Here is a 23,002-nt window from a genome sequence, read left to right as displayed (position 1 = left end):
CTTGCTTGTCTGTCTCATGTCGAACTAGTGCTAGTTTCTATAACTAGACAGCATAGGGTGCCAAAGGTCCCATAACATGATTTTATGTAACTAGGCAAGTCAGTTAAGAACAAATTCTTATTTACAATGACGGGCAACCTCAGCCAACCCGACAACGCGGCCAGATGTGATACAGCCTGGAATCAAACGAGAGTCTGTAGTGACACCTCTAGCACTGAGATGCAGTGCCTTAGACCGCTGCGCCAACTCGGGAGCCCCCAGTGATCACTACTGCAGTACCCACAAAATCTATGCAAATCCATGAAAAAACACAGGGCAAACACACCATTGTTCTACAGTGAAAACCTTTATTAATCATATTCATATATTCTTTATAATAACTTTATTTATTCCATTGCCGTTACTCTTCTCTTCCATGTATTTGCTTAATGTTTGGTATCTGTAATATATTTACATTGGTGGTACATATATACATACAGGTGAGGCTGGGACAGGCCTTTTGTTCCTACAGTATTAACACTATTAGCTCACACCTCTTCCTTCTCATATTCATCCCCTTTCTCCTCCCCCTCTTTTTGCTCAGCTCATGATGGAGGTATAGGACTTAAATAACTTCACCAGGCCTTATAGATCAATCAATCAATTATTACATATGACCCTCTCCACAATTAATATTACCTGCCGTCCCCATAATGAATTATGAACACATACTGAAAAAGAAACATGAGAGAGAGAGAATGAAAGTGAGAGATCAAGAGAGGGAAATAAATAAATATATACATGACTACATAGCATAAGACTCGTTATGAGATGAGGCTGGTGTGTTGGTACATTAAAAAGGTGCATTTAACAAACATACTCATACTGAAAAAACATGAGAGACAGGGAGAGAGAGAGTTGATGTGTTGGTACATTAAAAAGGTGCATTTAACAAACACACTCATTCATAAAAACATGAGAGACAGAGAGAGATAGAAAGAGAGAGACAGCTGGAAAGGGGGAGAGAGAGGGAGAGTGCAATAGAGAGAGAATGAGATGGAGAAAGAGCAAGAGAGAGAAAGTGAGCGCAAAAGCGAGAGATCAAGACAGAGGGAAATACATAAATCTGTATGTTCGGGACTATATAGTATAAGAGTCGTTATGAGACTTGGTACATTAAAAAGGTGCATTTAAAAAACACACACAGGTTTTGTTCTTCTATCCTCGTGGGGACCTAAAATTGATTTCCATTAAAAATCATATTTTCCTTAACCCAAAACATAACTCCTAACACTAAATATAACCCTAACCTTAAACCTAACATAGCCTTTGTTCTCATGGGGACATGGGAAGTTTCTCCCCGGTGGACAATTTTCCTTATTTTACTATCATGGAGACTTTTGGGGATTTTAGATCCCCACAAGGATATTAGAACCAACCCACCCCCACCCCCCTAAATTCACACTCATACAAACACGCATTCACCCAACAGCTACAAGATATGGAGCAGACATACAGTCATATACCTCCCCCATCACAGTGAATAAGAATATACCATACCACAAACTACAAAACATTGAGATTCTCCTCAAATGCAAGTAGTGTGCATAACGAGCTGAGCTGGGCATCGACGACGTACGCTTGAAATGGAGTAACAAACTGAATTCTAACAACAGTGCTTCTTTTATATTTTAGTATTTATACATATATTTCAGCCCCAACTTTGTAAAACTAGAATTATTTTCAGTGAATATCTATATACAGTAACCGTAGCCACTCACGTTAGACAACAGTGCTATAGTAAAGACGGCTATTGAGGAAGAGGGGGAGAATGAGGAGGAGGGATAGGTTTTGTTTGTAAGAGTTCACACATTATGTTGAGATATTGTAAAGTTACACCCAATATTACATGAGAATAGGTAATTTCCTTCTTTTCACAGCTAAAACATAAACACATATACAGGAGATGGCATGGCATGGTACACTAATATACAATATCTACTGTTGCTCAACGTGTTAGCGTATGGATTTATTACAAGGTTAAAGTCTAAGGATATGTATTCGCGTGTGACTTTACATGAGTATGTGTGTGTATTTGCTCACCCACATGCATTTATGTATGTGTGAACTGTACTACCTTGTTTGTGTATTTGTATCAGTATAATACTTCAACCTAGTACAACCCATCCATATTCTTGCAGATAATCCATACGTCTTCAATTGGTCAGTCAAAGTCTCTGTCCCTGTCTTGGTTGATTATTGGTTGTGTAAGGGTTGTCAGTCTCTACTGGGGTTCTACGGGCTCAGTGATAAGGGAGTAGTGTGGGGTAGAGATGCTCGATAGGGCTAGGACTATGAGCAGGACAGACAACAAAGACACACGTATGTACATACAGTATATATTATAAACTAGAGGGTGAGGGGTGGAATATTACAGTGTGAATGTGCAAGTGTGAATGGAGTGGAGGCATCTAGTTCCATAGCTATCCTCTTCCCTCCTTTCTCCCCCTCTCTCTCCCTTTCTTCTCTCTCCCACAGCCATTGTGTGCTGTCCTCTTCTGGGGGTGATGGGTAAAAAGCTGGAGAGTGATGAACGGTGAACACATACTAGGAAACACACCTGGGGGGAGAAAAAAAAGGGGACATGGTTAGGGTGTGACAAATTAAATTGTTTATGCACAGACATTTCAATTTACGACCCATTTCCTCTGTAGTCCCATAATAGCACAGTGAGGACACATATTACATTTCCATGCCAATCAAGCCTGTTGGAATCATATTCAATTAAATAGGACATGATAGTTTTATGCGAAGTGGCCCCCACTGCTAATTGAAATCATAAATACATTTCTGGGAGCCAAAATGTAGTTTGTCAGTGAGGGCAGTTTCACTGTATTTTGGATCACTTACCTATGGATGTTTTAGGCATTCCCAGCTTCTGTGCGAGAAGAGAAGGGGAGAGGTATAGAGCCAGTGGGGGAGAGAGATAAATAGAGATTGTTTTAGCAAAAATACACTGATAAGTGGTGTGTATAGTATCTATAACAACCAGCATTGTGTGTCACATGAGTGTAGAATTAACCTCTCTCTCTCTCTCACTCACTCGATTGTCTGGTTCCATTAAAACCTACACAGTGATCCCACTCCCCAACGGGGTTGTTTGCGTAAGGATAGAGTTATATCAAGAACCATTTTCATCTGAAGAACCCCTTTTGGAAGAAAGTATTGTTTGACGATTATTTGGGAGGCAAGAACAGTTCTACATAGAACTGTTCTGAATACGTTTTTTATAGTAAATGTTTTTCTGTTAAATGGTGTCTGAGCATTAGTGGTTACCTCAGTGCTTAAACTTCAACATTAGGAGTGGGTAATCTGATAAATGTAAAACGATAGGAAGATGTGAGAATGATTAAAACTGTACCTATATGGGAATATTTGTGCATGTATCTGGTATTCCCTTAATAATTTTACATATACAGTACTTACAGTGCATTCGTAAAGTATTCTGACCCCTTGACTTTTTCAACATTTTGTTATGTTGCAGCCTTATTCTAAAATTGATAAAATAGTTTTTTTGCCTCATCAATCCCATCAATTTTTGCCTCATCAAATGTATTCTTTCTAAAAACCTTAAATATTACATTTACATAACTATTCAGACCCTTTACTCAGTACTTTGTTGAAGCATCTTCGCCAGCGAATACAGCCTTGAGTCTTCTTGGGTATGACACTACAAGCTTGGCACTCCTGATTTGGGTAGTTTCTCCCATTCTTCTCTGCAGATCCTTTCAAGCTCTGTCAGTTTGGATGGGGAGCGTCGCTGCACAGCTATTTTCAGGTCTCTCCAGAGATGTTTGATTGGGTTCAAGTCCAGGCTCTGGCTGGACCACTCAAGGACATTCAGAGACTTTTCCCAAAGCCACTCCTGCATTGTCTTGGGTGTGTGCTTAGGGTCATTGTCCTGTTGGAAGGTGAACCTTAGACCCAGTCTGAGGTCCTGAGCACTCTGGACTAGTCTCTCATTCCCTGCCGCTGAAAAACATCCCCACAGCATGATGCTGCCACCACCATGCTTCACCGTAGGGATGGTGCCAGGATTCCTTCAGACATGACGCTTGGCATTCAGGTCAAAGAGTTCAATATTGTTTTTTTTTACCAGATAATCTTGTTTCTCATGGTCTGAGAATCCTTTAGGTGCCTTTTGACAAACTCCAAGCGGGCTGTAATGTGCCTTTTACTGAGGAGTGGCTTCCGTCTGGCCACTCTACCATAAAGGCCTGATTAGTGAGTGAGTGAGTGAGTGAGTGAGTGAGTGAGTGAGTGAGTGAGTGAGTGAGTGAGAGAAATTGCAGAAGTCTCATTGAAATGCATACTACACTTTTTTTCTTCTTATCATTATTCTTAAAAAAATTCTTCAAACTCTGTCAACTTGATCTCGCGTCGCGTGCACAAGCGTTGCAAAATTGCACCCACACTGCTCGCGCACGTCAACGAGCGTCTGCGTTGCCAAGGGCTAAAATAGAAGTCATTCCTATTTCTGATGCAGATCGCGCTGCATGTCCTGCCTCTCCCATCTCCTCATTGGTTTATAGAAGCAGGTACCCACGTGCCATCTCCTCATTGGTTATACCCAAGTGGGTGATTGAAAGACAAACTGTGTTGCCGGTTGGTGTAGTAATACTATGAAAGTTTAGATGCAAATCACCATATAAGTTCAAAGATGAAAAAGCCTGGAAGGAGGAGAGATGACTAGAAACGATTCGGTTGACCGTTTTATGTGTGGATTAATTGTCGGAGTAGAGGACCTTGTGCATTTCAGGTAAAATAACAACCTAATGTTTATATCCCATGAAAATTAGCTAGCAACAGCAAGCTAGCTAAATAGGACAAATTAGGTAGCAAGTGCAAGCTAACTAGCTAAATTGCCATAAATGTTTAATGCTTTTCGACCTGTCCCCAAATTAATGTAATTGGTTAAGAGTTTGTTTTGATATTTTAACCTGCGTGTCGTGATCGCGTTTGGTGTAGGGGGACAAAATAAATGTATGCACGATGGCGCACACGCGCGCAGCCGGTTTGGGTTCCGTGTAAGTCACTAGTGGTCATCCAAAGTATGCAACAGTGACAATAGTGCGCCCCTAGCTTGTCTGAGAACTGCTGTATTCTCTGGTATTCATTTTCCCAGTCGGGTCGGATTTTCCCACTGCATTTTGTGGTGTGCACAATGAGTGACGGGTTTTCTCAATGATGTTATTAGCTAGCTATTATAGCTAGGAGTCACAAGGGGATTGAATGCATGCCAAAGCCAATGTTATTTTCCATGAATGGAGAGCTATGATAGTCAAAATTACACTTTTACAATCAATACACACCTTCATAGCCATAGCTCTCAAGAATCAAGACAAGGAGCCATGCCCATAATAATATTAGCTAGCTACCTAGTATAGGAGTCAGAGAAAGGCAAAGGACTTGCCAAATCCAAGGTTATTTTCCATAAAGAGCTATGACAGTCAAAATTCATTATTTTACACAGCTTTTTTATGCAAGTGTGATAACTAATGTACTAAAGCTATCATAACTTTCAGTGGTGATTTAAGCATGTAAATCTTGGTGGGGATTTTTTTTTTTTTATGCATGCCAGCAAAGCCACTACACAACGCAACACTAAACAATACATTCATTGCAGCATAATGGTGACAAACGGTGCCAAAAAACAGTTAGGGCCATAAAGCTGACCACACCATACCACTGCTACACCTGGCTATCAGCGGAGACTTGTCTGGCAGCGAAACAGTTCATTCAGCCTCATTTACTGCCTTTTAAAAAAACATAACTGATATGGCTGACTTGCTTAAACAAATGTGGTTTCTACAGACAATTGAGATGTACAAACTATGACATAAGGGGACGACGAGCGGATTAGAGGCAATCCGTAATTTCGAATAAGACATTAATGAGTGAGTTAGGACGTACATAGTCACAAACTATTTGTTCAGCACTTTTGAAATGTACAGCGACAGAAATCAGAACATGGGCCGTTCTTACAGTATTCTCCCTGTACACCAAGTCAGAACCGTAGGATAAATAAAGGGGGCATATAAGCAGACAATGAAAGGTCTTACAATATTCACTGATGACATTTCTCTAAAACAGGTTATAGGCTACATGTGCACCACCAAGTCAGAACAGTAGGCTAAGTTATGAGGGGAAAAGAGACCAAAGTCTGGCATTCTCTGGATACATGGTGCTTTCTAGACAACTGGGAACTCGGATAAAAACAAGGTCGAATCATGACGTCAGTTATCTTCAGTTCGGAGCCAATTTTTTCTCAGAGTTCACAGTTGTCTTGAACTCACTGAAGTCTGAGTGTCACGTCCTGACCATAGAAAGCTGTTATTTTCTATGGTAGAGTAGGTCAGGGCGTGACAGGGGGGTTTTCTAGTTTAGTTTTCTATGGTGTTATGTTCTAGTTTTGTATTTCTATGTTGGGTTTTGTTTGGGATGATCTCCAATTAGAGGCAGCTGGTCATCGTTGTCTCTAATTGGAGATCTGTCACAGCTGTTTGAAGGAGCGGACCAAAATGCAGCGTGTTCGTAGTTCCACATATTTATTAAATGTGAAACTGAAATGCAATACACTTAAATACTTGAATATACAAAAAAACAAACCGTGACGCAGAGAGGAAAACACACTACTCAAAAGATAATAACCCACAAACAACAATGAGAAAAAACCCTACTTAAATATGACCTCTAATCAGAGGCAATGAGGATCAGCTGCCTCCAATTAGAGATCAACCCCAAACAATCCCAACATAGAAATAGAAAACTAGAACTTAAACATAGAAATAGAAAACATAGAACAACCCAAAACACCCCTGTCACGCCCTGCCCTACTCTACTATAGAAAATGACATCTTACTAGGGTCAGGACATGACAAGATCGTAGGTGTTTTTCCCACCTGGGTTTGTGGAAGATTGTTCTTGAGTTAGTGTATGTTTCACCTCTGCGTCACGGTTTGTTGTTTTTTGTTCTTTAGTTTATTTGTATGTATTGCATAGTTTCACAGTTTTATAAAGAAAATGTGGAATGATACACACGCTGCGCTTTGGTCCGCTCATTTATCCTACGACAACCGTGCCTGAAGGAGGAGCTGGAGGAAGCTAAGCGGGAACAACGGAGGTATGGGGCATTATATCCTCCATTTCAGGAGGTGAGGAGGCAGCCCCTAAAAAATTGTTTGGGGGGGGGGCATACGGGGAGTTGGGCTGAGTCAGGGGGGAGCCCTGACCTAACTTCCCAGGCGTACCGGGGAGATCCGTGGAGCAAAGAGGAGCCAGTCAAGCAATCAAGCGAGGAGCTTGATGCGAGATTCCGGAGAGAGGTACTGGTGGAAAGGGCATGAAGGAGCACCTGTGCTTACTATGGGGAGCGACGGAGCAAGCAAGCACCGTGTTATGCGGAGATACGCACAGTATCGCCAGTGCGCAGCTACAGCCCGGTGCGCTTGGTGAAAGCTCCTCACAGGTGTCATGCTAGAGCCAGCATTGAGCCAGGACCGGTGATGCAAGTTGCAAGCATCAGACCGCCGGTGAGGGTTCATGGCCCAGTGTATCCTGTTCCTGCTCCTCGTACTCTTCCCCCAGTGTGTCAGCCCAGTCGAGTGCGTCCTGTTCCTGCTCTCCGCACTAGCCTTGAGGTGCGTGTTACTAGTCTGGCGCCTCCAAAGCCAGTCCCACGCATCAGGCCTTCAGTGCGCCTGCCCAGCCCAGTACGTCCTGTTCCTGCTCCTCGCACTAGCCCTGTGGTGCAGGTTACTAGTCTGGCGCCTCCTAAGCCAGCCCCACGCATCAGGCCTCCAGTGCGCAGACCCAGTCCAGAGCTTCCGGCGACAGTTCCCCGTCCAGAGCTTCCGGCGACAGTTCCCCGTCCAGAGCTTCCGGCGACAGTTCCCCGTCCAGAGCTTCCGGCGACAGTCCCCCGTCCAGAGCTTCCGGCGACAGTTCCCCGTCCAGAGCTTCCGGCGACAGTTCCCCGTCCAGAGCTTCCGGCGACAGTTCCCCGTCCAGAGCTTCCGGCGACAGTTCCCCGTCCAGAGCTTCCGGCGACAGTTCCCTGTCCAGAGCTTCCGGTGACAGTTCCCCGTCCAGAGCTTCCGGCGACAGTTCCCCGTCCAGTGCTTCCGGCGACGTCCTACAGTCCGGAACCGACAGAGACGGCCTACAGTCCGGAACCAACAGAGACGGCCTACAGTCCGGAACCGACAGAGACGGCCTACAGTCCGGAACCGACAGAGACGCTCCTCAGCCAGGAGCCTCCAGCAACGCCCCTCAGCCAGGGGCCTCCAGCGACGCCTCTCAGCCCGGGGCCTCCAGCGACGGTTCCCAGTCAGGAGCCTCCAGAGACGCTCCCCAGCCCGGAGCCTCCAGCGACGCCCCTCAGCCAGGAGCCTCCAGCGACGCCCCTCAGCCCGGGACCTCCAGCGACACCTCTCAGCCCGGGGCCTCCAGCGACGCCTCTCAGCCCGGGGCCTCCAGCGACGTCTCTCAGTCCGGGGCTTCCAGCGACGCCTCTCAGCCCGGGGCCTCCAGCGATGCTGCGCAGCCCAGAGTCTGCTGAATAGGAGCTACGGACAGAGCCAGAGCCACCTCCGTGGTGGGAGGATTGGGAAGTGGGGGTGAAGCACAGGAACCGTCGTTGACGGTGGCCACCCTCCCTTCCCTCCCTTTAGGTTTGGGGTTGTTTTTGTGGGTTTTGTTTTAAGGTGCATTCAGGGTCTGCACCTTTTGGGGGGGGGGGGGGGTACTGTCACATCCTGGCCAGTAAAAGGGGTTATTTGTCATTGTAGTTGGTCAGGGCGTGGCAGGGGGTGTTTGTTTTGTGTGGTTGGGTATTGTGGGTTTAGGTTCTAGTTTTCTTATTTCTATGTTTATCTAGCTTTTCTAGTTCTATGTGAGCTGGTTGTTGTTGTCTCTAGTTGGAGGCCATATTTAGTTGTGTTTGTTTTCACTTGGTTTTGTGGGTGGTTGTTTCTAGTATAGTCTATGCACCTTACTGGACTGTTTTCGCCGTTTGTTTTGTGTTGATTAAGTGTTTTCTTTAATAAATAAGAGGATGAGCACTTTACCCGCTGCGTTTTGGTCCCCCTTCAACGACGAGCGTTACAGTATGTCTCACCTCTGTGTCACGGTTTGTTGGTTTTTGTTCTTTAGTTTATTTGTATGTATTGCATAGTTTCGCAGTTTAATAAAGAAAATGTGGAATGATACACACGCTGCGCTTTGGTCCGCTCATTCATCCTACGACAACCGTGACACTGAGATTTCCCAGTTCTGAGTTTACAGTTGTTTTGAACATGGCAGAAGTCATGCTGGATTGACAGCATGGCCAATGTTGAATGTTTATGCTTTTAAGCTTGGAAAAGAGACCCTTAAACCCAGACTTGGACCACACACTTACTCCACTGAATAGCAGGCTAGTGACTGCTTTGCAATGCTTGCAGTTAGCCACTGATTCCTTCCAAACCACTCATTGTTCAATTTAAGATTTCCAACTTTTTGTATAATGTTCATGACAAATGGCCGATGAGCACCTATTAGTTTTATCTATATCATTATTTCTCTTCATATGACAAGGATTGAAAAGGATTTGCCAGTAGATTGTCGACTTGATTCATGATGACTGTTAGCTTGCTAGCTAAAATTTTGAAAATATTATGTTGATCAGTCCAATCAAAGCTATATAACGTGATTTGACATCATTTTATCTGTGCCCAATGACCTTGAGCCTCTTGGATGGGCACTTCTAATGTAACTCTATGGCAGCACCAAAGGGGCTTGAATTTTAGAGCTCTCCCCGTAAATCCTGCGGTGCTGTAGTGTCCGCATGAGTGACAGAACACTGAGCCAATCACGGCGCAACTAGAGAACATTACCAACCCATCAGGGGCGAAAATCTGATATCCACTTTGGAGGGGACAATTACATGAAATTTTCTCAAGAGCAATTCCTGAGGGGGACACCAAAAGTAGTGCTGTAACACATAGCCTACATTGTAATATGGTAAATGTATATTGAGGAACCAAAGAAATAAGGTGTTTGCCATACTCCTAACTACCGGTACCCAAAACTACACAACTAAATCACAACAGCAATACCATTGCCTTTAACAAATCTTAGTTCAGTCACCAGTTTAAGTTGAGAGTGGGGGTATCCATGGCATTTTCCAATTATGTTCCTATTTTACAAGTAAAAAAAATTGAGAACCTTTCATAATGTTGCCAAACAAAGACTCAACAAACTTACCTGAGACTCCCTGTCTCTGCCAGTCTGTCCCTGCATATCTGTCCCCAACTCTGCTGTCTGTGTGCCATCTGTTGCCTGCTCTGCCTAATGACATCATTGTGAAACATTTCCATTAGAATTTAATTTCTTTCTTATGAACATTTTATCAACTAGTCTTTGAGATATTAGGCTACTAGGGTTCTTACTACGCGTTTTGGTGTATTGAAAAATACTCTGATGTCCGTCTTTTATTTTTCTGCCATTTTTCTACCTGGCTGGCTGGCTGGCTACACACACAGTGTGTAGGTTATTTACAGTAGGAGATGGGCTTCTATCATCTTCAATCATTCTATATGGGCTTCGATCTAAAAGGTAGCTAGCAAATGTGAAACGGATTAAAATGACAAGAGTTGACAGCTGTATGAGTTCACCATTTACACAACATATGCTGCAACCTTTTGTAATTTTAATAGTTTGTTTCATATTGGCTGGCTTCCAACAATAGCTGAATTTGCAAAGCTAGCGAGCACCAATTCAGTTTCAGGGGTGTTTGCTATAATCTTTGCTACCCGGGTTAAATAAAGGTGAAATAAAATAAATAAATAAAAGTTCCCTTGCGACAATTTAGCTTTTGCAACGAGACCATTAAATATATTTAAGACAATGGTAGAAGAGAGTGTAGTTCTGTTCAGTTTGGACTTCAGTTTATCGCTAACCTTATCACAGGGACTTTGAAGCACTAACTTACATCATCTGCATGCTGATTCCATCTTTGACGACGCCACATAAATGGAATAGGTACTAGCTAGCTTAATAGTTAATATTTGCGCGCTAGCTCTGCATATTCAGCTAGTGTGTGTGTGCGCGATTGACTGGATGAACCTCACGGCAGTTACGTAGCAAGCTAAGGAACTGGCAGTGGATCAAACCATTGTGAGGCAAAGGGCGGGGGGGTCGCAATCTTTTGAAACTTAAAAACACGCTATTAAGTGTCTATAATCAGCACAATTGCTTTCATTGCGTATTATTAATATTATTTAAATTACATAGTTATGTTTCAGTGATATATTGGGGGGGACAAATCATATTTTTCCCAGGATGGGGGGGTCGTGTGTCCCCCGTCCCCCCCGGGATTTCCGCCTCTGCAACCGATATGCTACGTATTTTCCGATGGCTCCCCCACCACCACAAAAAGCACTAAGCTAGGCTGAAACTCCATTTTGGAGCTGCCTTAATCAAGAGGGAAAAAAGAGACGATGTTTGTATGATATATCTATTTTTTTTACATTGTTTGCAAACTGATATATGACATGTATTAATCCGAAAATAACATGCAAAACAGGCCTAAACATGTGGGGCAGAGCCCTGAATGACGGGTCGGCACTGGTCATATTGTTATCTTGCACCAGGCAGTGAAACTCATGGTAGCTATTATCAACCATGTAGCTAGCTACAAATAACTAAGTTAGCTAGCTACCTTGACATTGCTATTTTTTTTATTTAACCTTTAACAAGAAAAGTCAGTTAAGAACAAATTCTTATTTACAAGGACAGCCTACCAAAAGCCAAAAGGCCTCCTGCGAGGATGGGGGCTGGGATTAAAAATACAAATAAATAAATAAAAATATAGGACAAAACACACATCACGGCAAGAGAGACAACACAACACTACATAAAATAGAGACCTCAGACAACAACAACAGCCTGTCAGCAACACATGACAACACAGCATGGTAGCAACACAACATGACAACATGATAGCAACACAACATGGTAGCAGGGTACAAACATTATTAGGCACAGACAACAGCACAAAGGGCAAGAAGGTAGAGACAACAATACATCACGCAAAGCAGCTACAACAGTCAGTAAGAGTGTCCATGATTGAGTCTTTGAAATAAGAGATAAAACTGTCCAGGTTGAGTGTTTGTTGCAGCTCGTTCCAGTCGCTAGCTGCAGCGAACTGAAAAGACGAACGACCTAGGGATGTGTGTGCTTTGGGGACCTTAAAGAGCTCAGCCATGTGCTTCTTGTCAGATAAGAACCACATCCTCAACATTAAGGGACATGGGCAGCTGTGAGGCAGAGGGTTTATTCTCCAGGTCTTTAACCATTTCCAGAACTTCTTGGGGTTAGACCCACAGAGAGAGAATTGCTCTTTAAAGTAACTAACTTTGGCCTTCTGGATAGCCTGAGTGCACTCATTTCTCATTTGCTTGAACGAGAGCCAGTCTGCCTGAATATGTGTGCCGAGCTTTTCGCCAAATGCAATTCTTGAGGTGGAGTAACTCTGCAAGATCACGGTGGAACCAGGGGCTACCCTGTTGTTAATTCTCATTTTCTTTATGGGGGTGTGTATGTTAACAATACCACTGAATATATCAAATTAAGATGGTCCAAGCGTCTTCGACAGAGGAGATCAAGCTGATTCTAAACCAATTTACAGAGGCCAAGTCATGAAGAAAGGCTTGCTCATTAAAGTTTTTTAGCAAGCGTCTATGATAAATCAGGACAGAGCAGCCATTACGAACACAGGCTGTAAAACCGTGATTACTAAGGTCATTACAGAAAATACCAGACTGATACCTGTCAGGATTATTTGTGAGGATAACATTGAGGAAAGTAGCCTTTTCTGGGTGTTTGGAGTCATACTTTGTGGGATTGGTAATAATCTGAGAAAGATTTAGGGAGTCCCATTAGGACTTGGTCAGGTAATTTAAGCATGTCCCAGTTTAAGTCACCTATCAGGACAAATTCAGACTTAAGGGGCCAGGAGAGAGCTTAGGGCAGGTAGGGTACAGGCCGGTGCTGATGGAGGACGATAACACCCAGCAACAGTCAACGTAGAGCTATTTTAAAGTGTAATGCTTAAAACCAGCAAATCAAATTGTTTGGGGACAGACTTGGTGGAGACAACTGAGCACTAAAGGTGATCCTTGGTAAAGATTGCCACTCTCCGACCTTTGGAAGATCTGTCTTGCCAAAAAAGGTTATAACCAGAAAGTTTAGCATCAGTATCCAAAACACTCTTCCTTAACCACGTCTCAGTAATGACCAACACATCTGGATTGGAGCTGTGAACCCACACTTTCAATTGATCCATTTTAGGTAATAAGCTTCTAGTGTTAATGTGCAGAAAACCCAGGCTTTTACCAGAGCAGAAATCAGTGAAGCAGATATCAGAATTGGGGCTAGCAACAGTAGATGGGCCAGGGTGTACATGCACAGATTTCTTGTAGAAAATATGAAGTTGAAGTTGCATCTGGTCTGTCTCGGTTCCAGGTTGGATGGTGTCCTCAGTTGCTGTTTGTTTGCCAGAACACCCTCTGTATAGCTAGGGAAAATGAATCCTTGGTAGTAGTAATCCGTCCAGGTAATTTTGTCCAAAATTAGGTTGTAGGTTTGGAGTTTTGAATCTGGAGTGAAGGTTATGCTGTGGAGGGTAGTATCCTGTATATGTCCCTGTAGAAAAATCCAAGGTTATCTAACTTAAAATCTATTTTTTGGTAAAAAAAACATGTTGAAAAATGTTAGAGCTCACACGCAGCTGTGTCTCTCTCTCTATCCCTTACTTTGTCTCACGTTATCTACCTTTCTGGCTGACAATGTAAATATTACAACATGTATAAAAAGTGTACCTGTCCTGAAGACATTGTTGCTCAAATGGAATTGAGTTATCTTCAATCTTGTCCGTAACTGTTATCGCACAGTCTCAAATTTCCTGACTCTTTTGGGTTGTCACTAGATAACACAGCCACACAGTCTCAGAGCGGACGTTGATGCTACTTCATCCCAGCTTCGAATAACAATGAGAGCTGGAGTTTCTGGGATATCATGTTCAAATCAACAACAAAAAATACTGCATTCTTGCCAGAGGGGTCTTCAAAAACACCTGTACACAGATAGTTACGCAGTTCATGTTTAATTGCTTTGTTGCAAACAGGATACATGTTTTGGAATAATTGTATTCTGTACAAGTTTCTTTCTTTTCACTCTGTCATTTAGGTTAGTATTGAGTTAGGAAGGAAGCCTGTATCTTTGTAGTGACTGGGTGTATTGATACACCATCCAAAGCCTAATGAATAACTTCACCATGCTCAAAGGGATACGCAGCATCTGCTTTTTTTGTTTTTACAAAATCTACCAATCGGTATCCTTCTTTGCGAAACATTGAAAATCCTCCCTAGTCTTTGTGGTTGAATCTGTGCTTGAAATGCACTACTCGATTGAGGGACCTGTGTAGGGTTCTAGAGATGGTGTAGTCATTCAAAAATCACATGAACCCCTATTAGTGAACACGGAATGAGTTCATGCAACTTATTATGCATGTACTCACTCCTGAACTTATTTAGGCTTGCCCTAACAAAGGGGTTGAATACTTATTGCCTAAAGACATTTCAGCTTTTCATTTGAATTAATTTCTAAAATGTTCTACAAAGAAATGTGGACTTTGACATTATGGTGTATTGTATGTAGATAAGTGACACAAAATCTCAATGTAATCCACTTTAAATTCTCAACAAAAGTAAAGGGGTGTGAATACTTTCTGAAGGCACTGTATATGGTTCTACTTACCACATTTTATTTCTAAGAGTGTACTCTCATATGTGTGTGTTTTATCATGCATCTGCACATGAGTGTGTGTGTGTTGTCATGACTCTCCTGTGAGGGTCCAAGGATCAGGTTTCGGTGGATCAGCGTCAATAGGGGGGATAATGGGGTTTTATGATACCTCACGTCGATCGCAAACTTTAGGCAGCCGATGATTCCTTTTGGGGTCTAATGTGGGTAAATGGAATGTCTCTTTGTGTTACAGAAGAGTTTGCCGCCTAAAAACTTCAACATCAAACAATGGACACTGGGACAATATATTTCAACATTCGAATGGAATATGGAAAATGTATATCTATTTTGTGATGTCATTAAAATTATTATAAACACGTTATAACAAAAACATTGTAACTTCAAGAGCTTTTACACTGTGTTTATTAGGTTTACATTCTTTACGTTGTGTAGAAAATATCAAGGATAAAAATAATATTTTTGTGATTTTAGTTTTCTAACGAGATCATAGTAATTCTGATACCTTGCCTCGTAACTATCCACTCCCCAAGGAGCCCAGAGAGTGTGTGAGAATGAGGAAAAAGCCCCCGTTTTACCCGAGGATATAACAACATTGAGTTAAGAATTAACCTGTTGGGGGTAGGGGGCAGTATTTGCACGGCCGGATAAAAAACGTACCCGATTTAATCTGGTTATTACTACTGCCCAGAAACTAGAATATGCATATAATTATTGGCTTTGGATAGAAAACACCCTAAAGTTTCCAAAACTGTTTGAATGGTGTCTGTGAGTATAACAGAACTCATATGGCAGGCAAAAACCTGAGAAGATTCCTTACAGGAAGTGGCCTATCTGACAATTTCTTGGGCTTCTTCACTCTCTTTATTGAAAACTGAGGATCTCTGCTGTAACGTGACACTTCCTACGGCTCCCATAAGCTCTCAGAAGGCGGGAAAAAGCTGAATTATGTCTTTGGAGCCATTGGCTGAAAAACATTAGCGCCTTTGGTAAGTGGTCGATCAGAGTACAATGAGACTGAGGCGCGTACACGAGGCGACCCCATGTTTTTATTTTCTCTGTCTTTGAACTAAAACAGGGTTTCCCGGTCGGAATATTATCGCTTTTTCCGAGAAAAATGGCATAAAAATAGATTTTAAACAGCGCTTGACATGCTTCGAAGTACGGTAATGGAATATTTAAAAAAAATTGTCACGATATGCGCCGGCGCGTCACCCTTCGGATAGTGTCTTGAACGCAAGAACAAAACGCAGCTATTTGGATATAACTATGGATTATTTGGAACCAAAACAACATTGGGTGTTGAAGTAGAAGTCCTGGGAGTGCATTCTGACGAAGAACAGCAAAGGTAATCCAATTTTTCTTATAGTAAATCTGAGTGGGTGTCAAAATAGCTAGCCATGATGGCCGGGCTATCTACTCAGAATATTGCAAAATGTGCTTTCACGGAAAAGCTATTTTAAAATCGGACACCGTGATTGCATAAAGGAGTTCTGTATCTATAATTCTTAAAATAATTGTTTTGTTTTTTTGTGAACGTTTATCGTGAGTAATTTAGTAAATTCACCGGAAGTTTTCGTTGGGTATGCTAGTTCTGAACGTCACATGCTAATGTAAAAAGCTGGTTTTTGATATAAATATGAACTTGATTGAACAAAACATGCATGTATTGTATAACATAATGTCCTAGGAGTGTCATCTGATGAAGATCATCAAAGGTTAGTGCTGCATTTAGCTGTGGTTTTGGTTTTTGTGACATTATATGCTAGCTTGAAAAATGGGTGTGTGATTATTTCTGGCTGGGTACTCTCCTGACATAATCTAATGTTTTGCTTTCGTTGTAAAGCCTTTTTGAAATCGGACAATGTGGTTAGATAAAGGAGAGTCTTGTCTTTAAAATGGTGTAAAATAGTCATATGTTTGAAAAATATAAGTTTTGGGATTTTTGAGGTGTTTGTAATTCGTGCCACGCTCTATCATTGGAAATTTGCGAGGCGTTCCGCTAGTGGATCATCTAGATGTAAGAGGTTAACCTCTCTAGTGTATGTGGGACGAAATCGTCCCTCCTATGTAACAGCCAGTGTAATCCCGTGGCGCGTTATTCAAAAACCTCAAAAATGCAAAAACTTCAATTTTTCAAACATATGACTATTTTACACCATTTTAAAGACAAGACTCTCGTTAATCTAACCACACTGTCCAATTTCAAAAAGGCTTTACAACGAAAGCAAAACATTAGATTATGTCAGCAGACTACCCAGCCAGAAATAATCAGACACCCATTTTTCAAGCTAGCATATAATGTCACATAAACCCAAACCACAGCTAAATGCAGCACTAACCTTTGATGATCTTCATCAGATGACAACCCTAGGACATTATGTTATACAATACATGCATGTTTCGTTCAATCAAGTTCATATTTATATCAAAAAACAGCTTTTTACATTAGCATGTGTCTAGCATGTGACTAGCATTCCCACCGAACACTGCCGGTGAATTTACTAAATTACTCACGATAAACGTTCACAAAAATCATAACAATTATTTTAACCTGTTAGGGCTAGGGGGCAGCATTGACACGGCTGGATAAAAAACATACCCGATTTAATCTGGTTACCACTCCTACTCAGTAACTAGAATATGCATATACTTATTACATATGGATAGAAAACACCCTAAATTTTCTAAAACTGTTTGAATGGTGTCTGTGAGTATAACAGAACTCAAATGGCAGGTCAAAACCTGAGAGATTCCTTTACAGGAAGTGGCCTGTCTGACCATTTGTTGAACTTCTTTTCCATCTCTATCATTTACTAAGGATCTCTGCTCTAACGTGACACTTCCCACGTCGTCCATAGGCGCTCAGAGCCCGGGAAAAAACAGAATGTCGTCATTCCAGCCCCAGGCTGAAACACATTATCGCCTTTCTCAAGTGGCCCATCAAGAGACACTAGCTTATGCGCGTGACCCCGACCGCCCCCGCCTTTGGGATTTTTTCCTCTGTTTGCCGAAAAGGAGATTCCCTGTCGGAATATTATCGCTTTTCTACGAGAAAAATGTCGTAAAAATTGATTTTAAACAGCGGTTGACATGCTTCGAAGTACGGTAATGGAATACTTAGAATTTTATTGTCACGAATTGCGCCAAGCGCGTGACACTTCTTTACTATTTCGGATAGTGTCTGGAACGCACGAACAAAACGCCGCTATTCGGATATAACGATGGATTATTTTGGACCAAACAAACATTTGTTATTGAAGTAGCTGTCCTGGGTGTGTATTCTGACGAAGACAACAAAAGGTAATGAAATTTTTATAATAGTAAATATGATTATGGTGAGTGCTAAACTTGCCGGGTGTCTAAATAGCGAGCCCGTGATGCCTGGGCTATGTACTTAGAATATTGCAAAATGTGCTTTCACCAAAAAGCTATTTTAAAATCGGACATATCGAGTGCATAGAGGAGGTCTGTATCTATAATTCTTAAAATAATTGTTATGCTTTTTGTGAACGTTTATTGTGAGTAATTTAGTAAAATGTTAGCGAATTCCCCGGAAGTTTGCGGGGGGTATGCTAGTTCTGAACGTCACATGCTAATGTAAAAAGCTGGTTTTTGATATAAATATGAACTTGATTGAACAAAACATGCATGTATTGTATAACATAATGTCCTAGGGTTGTCATCTGATGAAGATCATCAAAGGTGAGTGCTGCATTTAGCTGTCTTCTGGGTTTTGGTGACATTATATGCTGGCTTGAAAAATGGGTGTCTGATTATTTCTGGCTTGGTACTCTGCAGACATAATCTAATGTTTTGCTTTCGTTGTAAAGGCTTTTTGAAATCGGACAGTGTGGTTAGATTAACGAGAGTCTTGTCTTTAAATGGCTGTAAAATAGTCATATGTTTGAGAAATTGAAGTAATAGGATTTTTAAGGTTTTGAAAATCGCGCCACTGGATAGCAGTGGCTGTTACGTAGGTGGGACGAATTCGTCCCGCCTAGCCTAGAGAGGTTAAGAATTATAGATACAGAACTCCTCTATGCACTCGATATGTCTGATTTTAAAATAGCTTTTCGGTGAAAGCACATTTTGCAATATTCTCAGTAGATAGCCCGGCATCACAGGGCTAGCTATTTAGACACCCAGCAAGTTTAGCACTCACCAAAGTCAGATTTACTATAAGAAAAATATTATTACCTTTGCTGTCTTCGTCAGAATGCACTCCCAGGACTTCTACTTCAATAACAAATGTTGGTTTGGTTCAAAATAATCCATAGTTATATCCAAACAGCGGCGTTTTGTTCGTGCGTTCAAGACACTATCCGAAAGGGTAAATAAGGGTGACGAGCATGGCGCAATTCGTGACAAATTCTAAATATTCCATTACCGTACTTCGAAGCATGTCAACCGCTGTTTAAAATCAATTTTTATGCCATTTTTCTCATAAAAAAGCGATAATATTCCGACTGGGAATCTGCGTTTAGGTAAACAGACGAAAGAAAATAAAGCATGGGGTCGACTCGGGCACGCGCCTAAGCCCATAGTACTCTGATCGGCCACTTGCCAAAAGCGATAATGTGTTTCAGCCAGAGGCTGCCTCGATATCGTTCAGCTTTTTCCCGGGCTCTGAGAGCCTATGGGAGCCGTAGGAAGTGTCACGTTAGAGCAAAGATCCTCAGTCTTCAATAAAAAGAGCCAAGATGAAACACAACTTGTCAGACAGGCCACTTCCTGCATGGAATCTTCTCAGGTTTTGGCCTGCCATTTGAGTTCTGTTATACTCACAGACACCATTCAAGCAGTTTTAGAAACTTTAGGGTGTTTTCTATCCAAAGCCAATAATTATATGCATATTCTAGTTACTGGGCAGGAGTAGTAACCAGATTAAATCAGGTACGTTTTTTATCCGGCTGTGTCAATACTGCCCCCTAGCCCTAGCAGGTTAATGATAGTCATGTCACGACAGTGTGTGTGTGTATCTGTGTGCTGTTTGTGTGCTGCTTGCTTGCAGTGTATTCTACACTCCTTATAGGAACCGCACAGCACATAATTTGCTCCAAAATGCTCCTATTGCTCCACCATACCTTTATTTGGTTAGTTCCCTACTTATGATTAAGACATTGTCAAGTAACTATCCAAATAAAGGTATGGTGGAGCAATAGCGTGTACGGGTCCTAATGCGTCCTAATGGACTGCATTGACTATTCTCCAGTATTACCCTTGCTCTCGGCCAGCAGTTCCTCGGTCATGAGTCCGTCCTGCCTGTTGCCCAATACGAAGGCCAGGAAGGAGAGCATGAGGGCATTCAGGACCCCCATGATAGCCAGGATGTAAGCCCAACGCATAGAGCATGCTCCCAGGGAGTACTTGTCTGTCTGCTCACCGCACATCCTCCGCACCTCATCACTGTCCCAGCCATCAGGGTAGATTATACAGCCCATCACCAGACACACACCTGGAGGGAGGGAGGAGAGGAGGAGGGGGGAGAAGGGGTGAAGGGAGGAGAGGAGTTGGAGGGGTGAGGGGATGAGAGGTGGGAGGAGAGGAAGAGGAAGAGAAAGATGAGTCGGGGTATTGCGAAGGAAAGTAGTGGAATAAGGAGGGTTGAGAGAGAGAGAGAGAGAGATACAGAGAGAGAATGATAGAGAAAAAACAAATATTATTTCCAGTGCTTTAAGTCTTTGCCCTTCTATCATCACCTAGCAGGCTTCTCCCTGTTTGCTATTAATGCATTCATCTATCGATCTCTTCTCCAGACCTCTGCTCTCCTGGGAACCACAAGAGTTTATATCTGCAAGCTCGCAGGGGGAAAGTGGATACCTAGTCAGTTGCACAACAGCAACAAGGCTGAAAAGTTTTGCCAGACGCTAAGAGTAACAGGAGGTTGATGTTATGAAATCATTCCTCCAAGTCTTTCCCTGCTATCTTCTATATGTGTGATGGTCAGTGAACTGACAGTCTGGGCTGAGCTAGACTGTTAGTTTGTCTTGTTCTGCTACATGACATATTCATACCCCCTCTCAGAAACTCCATGCATAGCACACACACACTGAAGAGACACACAGACCATGCACAAATGTGCTCCTTTGAATTTGACTTTCACCCCTTCGCCACTCCATCTTCAATATTAAGCAGCTTCTTCTTGATAGCGGTTTGGTTTTCGCCCAAGGGGAAGAATCTCCCTGATCTTCAACTTGGATAAGGTGTATGTGTGTGTGCGTGTGTGCATGCATCTGTGCGTGCGTGAGAGTGTGTGTTTTTGTGTGCGTGAGAGTTTGTGTGTGTGTGTGCATGCGTTAGAGTGTGTGTCTGTGAGTTGATGCTGTGGCAGTAGAAGAAGAAGGTGGAAAAGGAGCTGACTGCACAGTTACCCAGAATGCATTTCAACATTAATAATACAACATGTTCCTCCACTTCCTCACCCCCACAACTTCCCTCACATCCCTTGACACTGTTTTTGTGTGTGTGTTTGAGTCTGTATATGGGTGTTTGTGTGTGTGTATGTCTGGCTGGGTGGGTGGGTGTAGGTGTGTAGGTGTGTTGTCTTCATGATACAGTGTAAATGAGGATGTGTATGTGAATTTGGACTCTCATGCTCTCATCTCCTCCCTTTCCCTAAATCTTCCCTTTAGTACTTTGACCTCCTTTCATCCTCTCCTTCCTCTCACAATGGTTTAGGTTCTACAGAAGAGGGAAAGGAACTACAACTGAGCTACTTTGCTCCACGAGCACAGTACTGCTGCGGTCTTTAATATTCCTGAAAGACATCAGGAGGGAGTGAGAGGAGAGAGAAGGAGAGGAAGGAGAGAGAGTGTTTGTGAGAAAGGATAAGGCCAGACAGAGAGAGAGAAAGAATAGTGATAGACAGAGAGAGAGAGGATGCAGTCCGACCGAGAGAAAGGATAGCGACAGAGAGAGAGAGGATAGCGACAAACAGTGTGTGAGAAAGAGAGGATAGTGACGGAAAGAGAGAGAGAGAGGATAGCAACAGACAGAGAGTGAAAAAAATGAGAAGGAAAGAGCAGAGCTGTATGCTGCTGCAGAGCTGCAGTCTAACTGCAAACCAAAAATAACTTAACATCACCCGGTTCTATGATATTATGAGCGAGATCGCACATGATGGAATGGAAGATCCAATCACACAACGTCTGTCGTAGACAGACAGGAGCAACGGCCAATAGTGGACCACTCCACTTCCCATATAAGGCGCCGTAGTCCGCTCTTATCTACTTATAAGTACATGTTCGTCTTTCTTACACAAAGCGTGAAGAGACCTCACTCTTAACTTCTCTAGGGTAGGGGGCAGTATTTTGACGTCCGGATGAAAGGCATGCCCGTAGTAAACTGCCTGCTACTCAGGCTCAGAAGGTAGGATATGCATATTATGTGGATTTGGATAGAAAACACTCTGAAGTTTCTAAAACTGTTTGAATGATGTCTGTGAGTATAACAGAACTCATATGGCAGGCAAAAACCTGAGAAAAATCCAACCAGGAAGTGTGGAAATCTGAGGTTTGTAGTTTTTCAAGTGATTGCCTATACAGTATACAGTGACTTAGGGTTCATTTTGCACTTCCTAAGGCTTCCACTAGATGTCAACAGTCTTTAGAACCTTGTTTCATGCTTCTACTGTTACTGGGGAGAGAATAAGAGCTGACTCAACAAGTGGACTGCCTGAGACCAATGAGTTGTTTACTGCGCGGGTACGCAGGCACGCCGTTCCTTCTTTTTTATCTGTAATAATACGCTATTGTCCAGTTGGAATCGAATTGTCCGGTTGGAATCAAATATTTATGATAAAAAGACCATAAGGATTGAGTGTAAACATCGTTTGACATGTTTCTACGAACGGTAATGGAACTTTTTGACTTTTCGTCTCGGGTTTTCCGCTCGCGCATTATGCCTTTGGAATAGTGATCTGAACGCGCAAACAAAACTGAGGTATTTGGACATAAATATGGAGTTTATCGAACAAAATGAACATTTCTTGTGGAAGTGGGAGTCCTGGGAGTGCATTCCGACGAAGATCAGCAAAGGTAAGTGAAGATTTATAACACTATTTCTGAGTTTTGTTGACTTCAGAACTTGGCGGGTAACTGTATAGCTTGCTTTGATGGCTGAGCTCTGTACTCAGAATATTGAACAATGTGCTTTC

General features: G+C 42.4%; 1 protein-coding gene across 2 annotated transcripts in view; it reads right to left on the bottom strand.

Annotated features, from left to right (window-relative positions):
* Positions 1–327: 327 nt before the first annotated feature.
* The window catches only part of LOC106573024 (LHFPL tetraspan subfamily member 3 protein), a 73,873-nt gene continuing 51,198 nt past the window's right edge, over positions 328–23,002 (bottom strand). Inside the window, exons 2-4 of one of the 2 annotated variants that reach the window (XM_014147623.1) lie at positions 20,066–20,302; positions 2,890–2,917; positions 328–2,599 (exon numbers count right to left, since the gene is read on the bottom strand). In XM_014147623.1, the coding sequence (XP_014003098.1) occupies positions 2,901–2,917; positions 20,066–20,302 (254 nt within the window). In that variant the 3' untranslated portion in view covers positions 328–2,599; positions 2,890–2,900. The remainder of the gene's footprint in view (positions 2,600–2,889; positions 2,918–20,065; positions 20,303–23,002) is intronic. The other variant, XM_014147624.1, reaches the window with a different exon arrangement.

The sequence above is a fragment of the Salmo salar genome, chromosome ssa16 (assembly GCF_905237065.1).
Source record: "Salmo salar chromosome ssa16, Ssal_v3.1, whole genome shotgun sequence".
NCBI classification, from domain to species: domain Eukaryota; kingdom Metazoa; phylum Chordata; class Actinopteri; order Salmoniformes; family Salmonidae; genus Salmo; species Salmo salar.
The sequence above is the reverse complement of the archived record's forward strand: the minus strand, read 5'-3'. Positions and strand labels throughout refer to the sequence as shown.